The sequence below is a fragment of the Pelobates fuscus genome, chromosome 3, assembly GCF_036172605.1.
Source record: "Pelobates fuscus isolate aPelFus1 chromosome 3, aPelFus1.pri, whole genome shotgun sequence".
NCBI classification, from domain to species: domain Eukaryota; kingdom Metazoa; phylum Chordata; class Amphibia; order Anura; family Pelobatidae; genus Pelobates; species Pelobates fuscus.
In genome coordinates this window covers 291,896,146-291,908,312 of record NC_086319.1, presented here as the reverse complement: position 1 = coordinate 291,908,312, position 12,167 = coordinate 291,896,146, and the positions used below count along the sequence as shown (strand labels likewise).

At 43.5% G+C, this 12,167-nt stretch overlaps 1 protein-coding gene across 1 annotated transcript in view; it reads right to left on the bottom strand.

Annotated features, from left to right (window-relative positions):
* Window positions 1–12,167, bottom strand: part of KCNU1 (potassium calcium-activated channel subfamily U member 1) — a 105,348-nt gene that overhangs the window by 78,352 nt on the left and 14,829 nt on the right. The window contains exon 2 of the mRNA XM_063445599.1: window positions 8,714–8,807. Within this exon, the coding sequence (XP_063301669.1) occupies window positions 8,714–8,807 (94 nt within the window). The remainder of the gene's footprint in view (window positions 1–8,713; window positions 8,808–12,167) is intronic.

The window sequence follows — 12,167 nt, the reverse complement described above, 5'->3', positions numbered from 1 at the left end:
AAATGTATCAACAAGTATCTATAGAGAACAGGCCGGTGTATACATCAAACATTCCAAATGAATGGAAAAAAAAGAAATGTATAAGAACCTAAAGTTCCCCTGGTAAAGCGTGATCCTCAGGTAGAGACCAGGATCATACACCTGGGTATATACCAATTAAACTATCCCTATAAGTGTCTCAGACTGTAAGAAATCGAAAGGACAGAAAGAGGTAAGTATACTGGAAACAAAAGGATTAAAAAATTAAGTAAAGATAGGTTATCACTAGTACAAGCAAAATGCAAAGTAAGTAACAGGGATTCTGCCGGCAAAGTAGAATGGAATCGGAATCCCTGCTGTAATACAACAAATAGTGGTAACTTAATTACCAAAGGCAGTTTGCAAGGTAGTGAAAAAATAATTAATAGAGACCCATAGCCCAACGCGCGTTTCGGCGATAAATTTCGCCTTTCTCAAGGGCACAAGTAGATAAGGGTAGTCCAGCCAGCAGACAAGGGGGGTAATGTGGTTGTATTAGACGTTACACAATATATTGGGATGGCAGAACACGTCCTTGGTGATGTTGAAACCTATAGGGTCCTGAGATCTGACCCCACCAATGACTATCTGACTCAATACAAAGAATATTTTGGATCTTGGCCGCAGTGGAGGGTTGCTGTCTTGGGACGAGTACGAATTCATTCTCAATCGTCACCCCAAGATAGCAACCTTCTACTGCCTGCCCAAGATCCATAAGAACCTACAGGACCCACCGGGACGTCCCATTGTCTCTGGAGTTGACAACCTGACCCAGAATGGCAGCTTATATATCGACAGAATTTTGAGACCTCTAGTTGAGACTCTACCATCATACATAAGGGATACTAAGCAAGCTTTGAATCTGCTTTCCAATCTTAAATTGTCCCCTAATGTAAACCTCTGTAGTTTGGATGTAGAATCTCTTTATTCGTCCATCCCTCATGATAGGGGCTTGGAGCATGTGAGATTTTTTCTGAACCAGAGACAGTGCCATGATGATCTCCATGCAACTTTTGTAGTGCGTCTTTTAGAATTTATTCTGTCACATAACTACTTCCTATTCAACACCAAATTCTACCACCAGGTGAGAGGTACTGCTATGGGGACGGCTTGTGCCCCCTCATATGCAAACCTCCACCTGGGTTGGTGGGAACGGCAGATTTTTTCCATTTGTGTACTACACCAGGAACAATGCTATAAAACACTCTTGAGATGGTACACCACACCGGTCAAATAATGTAGAATGGGCAAAACACCCACTGACATCTGTTGGAGAGGATGTGGAGAAAATGGAACTTACCTACACATATGGTGGACATGTCCGAAAGCGGTACGATTCTGGGATGGTATAGCCAGGCTCCTAACAGAGGTCCTGAATAGACCAATTGAGCCAGACCCCTGGACTTTCCTCATAGCGAAACCAATAGACAACCTAAGTAAAAGAGAGCAAAAGCTTCTAAACAAAATAAATCTAGCTGCAAGGAGAGCTATTGCACAATCATGGCTCCAAGTTGACATACCACAAATGGACAGAGTCACTTGCAACATCAAAGAGGCACCCCTTATGGACAAACTTACAGCACAAGTACGAGACACATACCCACTATTCCTCAAAACCTGGGAACCATGGGAGGACTACATGAACTGCTAAGAGACACTGTAATACAATGACGTAACCTGTCTTCACCCCGGCTGTGGCAGGGTGGCCACCCTTATCCCCCCCTTCTCCAACAGAACTCCCCCCTTCTTTTCTTCCCTCTCCCCCCTATTTTTTTCTTTTCTCTCTTTTTTTTCTCTCTTTCTTTCCTTTATAAGGGAAAGTATTAAAAAAGTTTACAAAAATTGTTCATGCATGCAAAAAGTACACACGACTAGGTAATTGGCATAGAAGCACTACAACAAGACACAGAGGTAATTCGAAAATAAATAGTCAAGGCACGGTACAAACCGAATCACCCTTGCATTGGGGCAGCTACTGCAACATTGAGTGTGAAGGACACCGGTCCGGCCGACCAACCCATTCAAAATATGTGCGAATGGCAGCAATTTGCGTAAAGATATAGAGTAACCATCACACTATTGAACACACATGACGAGTGCTAAATAGATCACCTTGATCCTTGCAGGCACAAAATGTGAAATTTATACATGTCGCTCCGCTGTACTGATGTTTACCATTACTGTGAAACCTGTTTAACAATATATTTTTACTTTTATGTGCATTAATTCCCTGTGATGTATACTACATATCGCTAACTGATTACCTTGTCACTGGTTATGCATGACTTGATAAATAAATAAAAAAATAAAATAAAAAAAAAGCCTTGTCATTTATTGCAGAATTCCTTTTCTTCTTGTCAGGGTACCTGTTGTTACTGCCCAGGCAGGGATCCAGCCTGTGGGTCTTCTGCCACCTGATGGGAACACTTCTCACACTCCCTCCTCTCATCTCAGCCATTCAGATGCTGGCCATGGTATCTCTGCCCCTCTTTATGACGCGGCGCGTCAATGTCGATGATGTCATGACCTGCCAAAATGTTCGAATTCGGACGTTTTGGGGGCGCGGCCATCACTTAAAGAGCCAAACTGCAAAAAGGAATAATTTGCAATGAATCATTGCCCTGTTGTGGTTCAAGCTTGATTGTTCCTATAGTGCTTACTCTGGTTTGGTCTGGTTTTGACTATTCTGTGTTCTTCTTCCCTTTGACTCGGCTTGCTTATTCGCTTACCTGTTTTCTGGCTCCCTTGACCTCGGCTTGTCTCTGACTATTCTCTGTCCTTTCCTATGTTATTTGGGCCTTTTAAGGCCCGGTAAACGTTCTACCAATTTGCACTTTGCGTATTGGACCCTTTGTCATTCCAAAAAGCTTCTACTCTAGACACAGGCTCTCAGGAAAGTATTTATGTGCAACTTAAACTAACATACTTAAAAATACTCTTACTTGAGACTCAGTAAGGCCAGCCTATTTACTCTTATGCCATCTTGTACTTCTTCATCCAGAAGAAATTGAATATTGTAGTCCTCCGAGAACAATGCATTTTTAATACAGACCTACCATTTTTCTTGGAATCTCTTTCAGAGAAAGATGCTGATAATACAAGAGGAGCAAAATGGAGAGAAGACGCAAGTGTTTTCTATGATTCTCTATATTTGCTCTGCTGCAGGGGATTATCCCTCTACATGCTATTAATATGGAGCTAAAATGGATTCAAATTGGAAAATTCCCAAATGGGAAGAAAAAACTTGCAACTTGTTTTACTAGATGGCAATACAACCATGGTTGCTAAAATGAGCTATTCTCAGAGGATTTGTGATATTTGCATATACATTGTTTATACACAGTACTGTGCAAGTCCACTTAAAGCAACAGGGTTCCCTCAATGTTGAACCCTGCAGGCATCCAGGTTTTCTTAGGTGCCTTTTTGACATATAAAAAAATAAAATAGGAGAGGAACAGCGCTACAGGGCTGATCACAGGGGAGAATAGAGCTGCACACCTGAGGGGAAGGGTAACCCTCAAACCCTTCAAAGAATGGAGAGAACAAGATACAACAAATACAGGGTGCGCTAAGTAGGACAATGTGAGATAATAAACAAAAATAATATAAAGAGTCTTTTTTTTTTTTTTTTTCGTTTTAAATTAATCAGTAAGCGATTAACAACATAGGGGACATAGATTGCATGGGAAGGTTCTTTCCTTCTGGCTGCAGTAACAAGCCTGTCAGGCTGATAGAATGATAGGGAGTAGTATAAGGCAAAACAAAACATAGCTTAAGGGGGAGCATATCTGAGCGTGTCCCGCCTGCGCTAGTGCGCCATGTCATTACCCTATACCCTCGCTGACTTGCATGATAGAGGATAGTGTCCCGTTAGTCCAGGTTTGGTCGCTCCGCCGGCCCCAGGCCTTTGCGGGGGCCCCTGTGCATGTCCCTCCGCACCAGCTGCTCTCGATGTTGCACTTGGTGGTCGGTAGAATCATCCAAGGGCGTGGGTTAGGCAAGCGGGTGCTTCTCTGGGCCTGTGGTTGGCTCTGTGGTGCGTTCCTCTTCCTCCCTGGTGAGTTAGTCGCAAGGGGTCGGTCTCTGCCCGGTCGGGTTGTGGTGAGGTCATGGTGGGGAGAGTCGGCGGATTTGCGTAGGCGCCATATTCCTCAGGCACCCGGAGCTTGTTTTTGTGCGGTTGGGCTTCTTTTGCCTTTGTGCAGGCGGAGGGCCTGGGAAGTTGTTCTGGGGCGCTTACGGTTGCGGGTTCTCAGTGAGACTGAGTGTTGCTTGGGGGGCAAGGCGTCGGATGGCGCATGTTGTGGCTCACCTTCATGCCGCCCCTTCATTCTCATCTGTTTCACTAGTGTGTCTCTCTGCTCCCTGTGCCCCCGCCTCCGCACGCCCTGTGGTGGTGGTGCTTGCAGGTTTACTTGAGGCATTTTCAGCAGGTGCCATAGCTTGGTCCAGAATTGGTCAAAGGCTGCATCCAGTCGCTTCTGAATGTTGCTGCCATTCTCTGTCCCTTGTGTGTGGTTTCTCTCGCTTGTCGTCGCCGCCATCTTAAGCAGGCCATGTGCTTGGTAACTCTTTTGCTGCTTGCCTGTGAGCCGCGATTTCAGGTTTTGTTGTTTCTCTCATTGCCCATACTGGACCGAGATGACCCCCATCGGTCCAAAGGGGGGGGGGGGGGTAGGAGTCGGGAACCACTGGGAGTCCATACTCAGGTCTGCAGCGTGGTGAGCGGCCGTCTCTCCACTGCCCGATCTCTGGTAGGCCTCGGGTGGTAATGCCGATTCTCGATGGGTTACACGTTTTGTTTTAGCACCCAAGTGTCATCTGGTTGTTCCCTGCTTAATGGCACCTCTCCTGCATGTTTTTATGCCGTTTTTGGGGGGTTAATACCCCGATTTGTGCTGTGTTGGGCAGGAGCTGAGGTGCAGCACAACCGCTCCGGTCAGATGCTAGGCTCCGCCCCCTATAAAGAGTCTTTTTGACATATGATGGCTGTTTTTGTTGTAGAGCATACATTATTAGCATAAGAAAGAAGATTGATTGCAGCTCTTCAATCAAGAATTCAAGTGGTTAATATGTAGTACCAGACCAGAGGGAATACCCTGGTCCTATTACACATTGCACTGAAAGAGTTCATTTGATTGGCACAATTCACGTGGTGAGGAAAGCTGCCTGGTCCCACAAAGTGTAGCAACTACACCAAAAAAAAAAAAAAAAGGCTTCTCTACTCTCAGGAAACTGCAACATTATTTAGTAAATATAAGTTGATATTGTGTTTTTTATTGAACAATTTCACTCGGGTCAGAAATGTTTACTAATTGGCATTGGGGCAAACTAGTGGCAATTAATAAATACAATCTTTAATGCATCTTTGCAGTTACGTCAGCTTTAAACGCATGGGTGTCCGCAGGAATTTTTCCAGGGGGGGGGGGGGGGCATAATTGTAATGACATCTATGCTTAGCCCCTTTTTGACAGTGTCATGAAGGGGAGGAGCATAGTGATTATCACATAAAGCCAGGGTGAATAGCGTTTTCACAACTATGGTGTCAGGAATACATGTTTGTATTCCTTACACTATAGTGTTCCTTTAAGCAAATTAAAGGAACATTCTGGTCACCATAACGACTTCATCTAAATGAAAATGCTATGATGCCAGGAAGCCCCTGGGTGCTCTTTCCTTTAAGGGGTTAAACCGCTCTCAAATGGTTTAACCCCAAAGGCTTCCTCCAGCTCCAGGTCCCTCAGTGGTATTCGGCATCTGTAACGGAGTGTCAGGAAGTGCAGATTGACATCAGGCATGGGTGCCGCTGTTTGGCTAGAGTTGACAGTTGACGCTCTAAGCCAATCGCTAGTTCCCGGTTCATAATTTTTTTAAACTTTTTTATGAATGGTGAGCTACTGATTGGCTTAGTGCCAGCTGACCGCTCTAGCCAATCAGCAACACCCCTACCCAGCAGCACTCTGTGCTTCCTGACATTCAGTAAATAAAAGTGAACACATTAACACTGATATTTTTTTTTTACCTTGGGAGATGAGAAGTTCCAGAGTTTCCCTTCCAGGACCAGGTACCAAAGCCTTATGATGTGGTGTCCAGAATAAAGTGGAGGTTTCAGTCCATTTGTCCTTCCTGCTCCAATCTCCTTTTCTTCTCCTTCATTTGACAGTCTTCTTTTTCTTCTGACACTGTCTTCTATATTTGGCTCCTTCTGCTCCTTTACCTTTCTGCTTATTTTGCGCCCTTCTGCTCCTTTCTCATTCTGATTCCTTTCTGCTTCTTGCAGACCCTTTCTGCTCCTTCTCCTACTTTAGCTTTGTGCTCCTTGCTGCCCCTTTCTGCTCCTTCTTCAACTTTACCTTTGTGCTCCTTCTGATTCTTTCTGCTCCTTTACGTTTGTGCTCCTTCTGTCCCTTTCTGCTCCTTGCAGACCCTTCCTGCCCCTGCTCCTTGCATACCCTTCCTGCTCCTTGCATACCCTTCCTGCTCCTTGCAGACCCTTCCTGCTCCTTGCTGACACTTCATTTAGGCCCCCACCTCCCCCCATGCCTCACTTGCCTAATCTATAGGCTGCCCCCCATGCCTCACTTGCCTAATCTATAGGCTTCCCCCCCATGCCTCACTTGCCTAATCTATAGGCTGCCCCCCATGCCTTACTCCCCTAATATATAGGCTGCCCCCCATCCCTCACTCCCCTAATATATAGGCTGCCCCAATCAGCAGAGAGAAGCAGGCATAGATGCAGCTTCCTGTCCCTGTCTCTCTCCATACACAGCGCCACCTACTGGCCGGCGCCGGTATTGCAGTTCATTTTAAATCTCACACGAAAAATAGCAGAACAAGCTAAAAATCCGGGGGGGAGGGGGGGGAGGGGGGCAAGTGCCCTCCTTGCCCCCCTCTGCAGACGCCCATGATGGTAAATGGATGTCCTTAACTTAAACGTATCACGATCTAATAAAACAAGCTGTTTAATCCAGTTTGCAAGCTCAAGATGTGCCTTTTACAAGAATACCCACCTATACTATCTAACTGAACAGTGTTGTGGATAGTCTTCACGTTTCTGTTTTTCTTCAAATAAGCCATCTGGTAATTTTGCATTGGCCTCTGTAGATCCTGACAAATCACACATCTTTTGTTGCAAAGCTAGTTTATTAATATAACATTTTATTATGTGCACAAGTATTTACGTCTACCAATAATTACTAATTAATACTTTTGCTTCTTGCATCAGTAAGATCTACCAGGCTATTCTCTCCCTGGTCTTTCCACTTTAAAGTTAGAACTCCTCCTCTAAACATTTTTACATTTTAGGACATCCATTTACCATCATATTTCCAAAAATCTCTTCACCATTTACTCCATTGCTATAACCCATGTCTCTGGTGACTCACTGGCCGTACAGGTTAATGAGTCACCAGAGTTCCAATATCAAATGTGTGGGATGCTTCATTGTTACCTTCCTGAACTGTATACATTGTATTTATTTTTGCATTCAATTTAATTTCAAGAAACAGTTTTGTATGCAAATAATTAAAAAAAAAATACTTTTTTTTTTAAAGGAAGACCATTTTTAATGGAGTTATATATTAGGAAATCTAAATCATTAATAATATTTAACTGTATTGATCAGTTCCCTTTAACTCATGGGATAGCTTTTATCACTTGAATTATGTCTGCCCAATTGAGCCCATGTATGCTACCCTGACGCACTGTGACACCAGGCCTACTCCAACACCATAAACCTATAGATACATGTAATTAGGAAACAACAATTACATTAAAGAGGTTTTACTCTACCCTGGATGCTGTTACACATTGATAGAATATGTTAAAATACTTGGGCCTGTCTTTTAGGGTGCAGAAGAGCTGACAGCTCAATGCAAATCCAATGGGTGACACCAGAAATCATGTAAAATCAAATTACGAATGCCTTAGGGGTAGTTGTGGGGAAAAAAATCTTTACATGATTAGTTGTTTAACCTCTAAGCAGCGTTTCCATTCATCAATAAAAGGAGGACACTACATATTCTTTTTTTTATTATTTCCAACAATGCCAATAGTTTAGATTTTTTTATAGCAACAAAAACTGGCGGGCCGACGCCACCTGGGGACAAGCCTCCACTGCTTGTTAACATTTACAAATATACAGTGCTGTGCAGCAATTCCATTTTTAAACACTGTACTGAATATTATTCAGCTTCCCTTGCCATTCTCTTATAGAAATTGAATTCATATACATACAAAAGGTGGAGCGGGTCTCTGTTGGAAATATTCTATGGGGGAGATATATAAACAGATAGTGCAATATTGTTTTACACAAATATTGAAACATAAATTATCAGCAGTAGTCTCACTCACAAACGTGGAGCCAATGATCTCATTTGGCTTTGATGGTATGGGTAGATCATTGACTCCACGTTTGTGAGTGAGACTACTGCTGATAATTTATGTTTCAATATTTGTGTAAAACAATATTGCACTATCTGTTCATATATCTCCCCTATAGAATATTTCCAACAGAGACCCGCTCCACCTTTTGTATGTATATGTATTCAATTTTTTTGTGTGGTTTTGGGATTTCAACATAAGTGTTTGAGCTGATTTGCATTTTACACACGCTCTAAAGGTGATTTGTTGTTTATAGGAATCTATTATAGAAATTAACATTTTTAATCAAATGCACTTTCTCAGAGAGTCTCACCAGTATAGCTTTATCTAATGGAACTTCTTTGCACCAATGGAACATTCTAGTTGAGTCCAAACAATGGTTGCTTTCATCTTCCTTCGTTGAATGTCTGTAAAGACAGGGAAGAACCACACATTATATTGTTCTAGAATAGTAAATGGTCTTAGTAAGTCACTAAACAATTTAAAAGTACGGTATCTAACAAAAGTGTGTACACCCCTCACATGTTTGCAAATATTTTATTATATCTTTTCATGTGACAACACTGAAGAAATGACACTCTGCTATAATATAAAGTAGTAAGTGTACAAACTGTATAACAGTGTAAATTTGCTGTCCCCTCAAAATAACTCAACACACAGCCATTAATGTCTAAACCGTTGGCAACAAAAGTGAGTACACCCCTAAGTCTACATTGGCACGCACTCTGCGAAAGAAATCACAATGCAATGTATATGAGAACACTTTGATAAAAAATTACTCATAATGAAATACACTGTGGGGTCTGCTTTTCAAAATAATTTGCTTCAATGTTTTTATAACTTATGGGCTGGTAAACAGTCCCAAATGAGAGATGGGTCTGTCTAGTTTTTTTAATTATAAATAGTGAGATGAATAATTTGGTCCCATTGTCACGAACGCACCCTACTCCAAGAGTGTGCGTGATGTAGCTGTGGTGGTGAAAGGGTTAAAGTTCACTATTTGTCTGCACTGGACCGAAATAATGACAAAATCCCCACTTTAACACCACCCACACTTAAACATAATCATATAACTATTACTATTTTAACACTGCCACCACCAAGACAGAGGCAGAGATAAGGCATACCTATAGACAAAATAAGTAGCCACTCCCTTGTGTTCTAGAAAAAAACAAGCCAAATATAAACTTTTGGTTTTATCTCCTCTTCTGTACTTGCCACTGAAATAATAATTGCCTCTATGAATTTGTTACCATTTTCCCATTCCAGGGATTTATCACATGACTTACGTGTGAGCTAATATAGCAGACATCACAACCCCTGCCACCCGGTTTAAGTGGTATAAGTGGTGTTTAGACGTGTGTAACGGATCACACCGACTGTGCCCCTCCGCCAAAGGACCACTTCCTAGCTGGAACAAGGGACAAACTGCAGCACTTCTTGCCCTCAGTCGCCGTAGCTTGACTGGGACCCTGGAACCGCCACCTCCTTCCTGGAGCCGAAGGGAACATTAGCTCTGACACCTCCAGGCACTGGATGACACTCAGTCCTGGGAACTCTGGAACCAAATGGGGAATTAGCTCTAGTCCTTACAAGGACTTTCCCCGTTGAATCTCCTGCAAGCTGGAACAGCAGACACAGGAGCAAATCTTTTTTTTCCTCCAATAACTGGACAACACACAGTTTTGGAGTGTAAGCAGGAATCTCAAGTAAAATGGGACCGACTGGCTTTTTACACAATTTTCCAGGCCAGAGGAATACCCCCCGGACCTGATGGGGCACAGGAACACAAAGGACATAAAACAATCAGAACAAACATACAATCTGTGACACGCCCATGTACAGCACACAATCCCTCCCCTCTGCTTAGGAGATAATTGAGTAAAGTTCTGTAAGTAACTCAATTATCTCCAGGCAGAATTTTTTTTTTTTTTAACAAAGTTCAGAAAGTACCCCAAAATCCAACATATCCCCATAAAAGTCACATATCCAAGTCCAAGTCAACATATCCCAAAATCACCCAGATCGGTTCAGGGTTTCAGGAATTTCCTGGAAGTCATAGTTTTGCCAGACCACAAGCATGGCCCCATCCCTAAAACAGTTCCAGGGAAATCAGTGCTAACAGTCGGTCAAGTTTGGTAGTCTTTTACAGGTTTCCCTGCAGGGCCCATAGTCTGTGGGCAGAAGGCTGGCAAGCAGGCTCCTCCAGGAGCTTGTGGCAAACTCACTAAAAAGGGGAGTTTGTCACAACATGATTAAAAGGCTGTGCTTGTCCCATTCTAAATATAATATAAATGAGGCGGAATTACTAATCTGTGGATAAGTATTACTGTTTCTCTTGGATATGATACTAGAACATACTAGTCTTCATTTAACTAATATCCTTACCATATCAAAGGATTGAACTATCTGTAAGGAAACCAAGTTTAACCAAACCGAGTTCGGTAGTTTCCTCCCGGACGGTCAGAGCCTAAGGTAGCGAGAGTCCGGTTCGGTAGTCCCAGGAACGAAATCCCTACGGAATATAACAGCTGCATAAGATAATTCCCTTGTTACAGCATACGAATTCCAAAATAACAGTCAGAGTCCAGATTCAGGATACAAGCAGAACTAACGTTTATTCACACACATGGCTTTTTATGCAGGTCCCCATGCAAGGGGACATCCCACAGGGAGGAGTAATATTTATCCAATCCTGGACAGTAAAAATATAAAACACACCTAATACAAACAGGCAGTTCCCTCCCCTAGTCCTGGAGATAATCAGGTCTGATATAGTGCCAACCTAATTATCTCCAGGCTGAAAATTCACCATTTTCCCCAACTTCTGGAACACCCCTTTATACCTGGGGTATCCCCACAAATACTATATCCCCTGATAGCCCCGATCCGGGTGACCAACATATCCAAATTTCACCCGGATCGGTTCAGGGGTTCGCAAAAAGTATGGAAGTCCTTTGTGACCGGTCCACTGGGGGCGGACTGCCCAAAATAGTTCCAGAGGTTCGAGTGGTTTTGCCGGTCACTTCAGAAAAAGGGAAGAAATGCATAAAAGTACCGAATGAATTCCCCTGGCTCCTAGCAGCGATTGTTCCCCTCATTCGTGTGCATATTTGTACCGAATAGCGCTCTCCTAGCTAATCGGTATCACTAGTTCCAGCGTTCGCATGATGGAGACCGGTGTTTGGGAAGTCGAGTGTCCGATTTTAGTTCCAGACACTCGACGACCAAGTCCCGCTGCCTTTGTTTGGCGAAAACAAGATGGCCGCGGTTTTCTCTGCCACGTGGCGTTCGACAGTACGAACGCTGACCGCACACATAGAGGGTGAAAGTGATGCCGGCTTTGAAGTTAAGTGAGCCAGGGGTGGTCTCGGTTCGGCAGTCCCATCTGCCGAATGAAAAGTACACAAAAAAACAAGAACTATGCAACAAAATATCGAATAATATAGTCATTTCTTCACACTGCTCCCCTATAAGTCCATAGGTCGGCATACCCGCCTAGACCCTGTCGGGTTGGCTTGGGGATGTCCGAGAAAAGTAGCGGTTTAGGAGTCCAGTTCGGTCTGGCGTGACAGGCCATCCGCATTACCATTTTGTTTTCCAGGCCGGTACTGCATAGTAAAATTATAAGGTTGAAGGGCTAGGCTCCACCGTAATAGCCTGGGATTGTCTCCAGCTACCCGGTTAAGCCATACCAGGGGGTTGTGGTCCGTCATAAGGGTAAATGCCCGCCCATACAAATAGGGCTGGAGCTTCTTGAGTGCCCA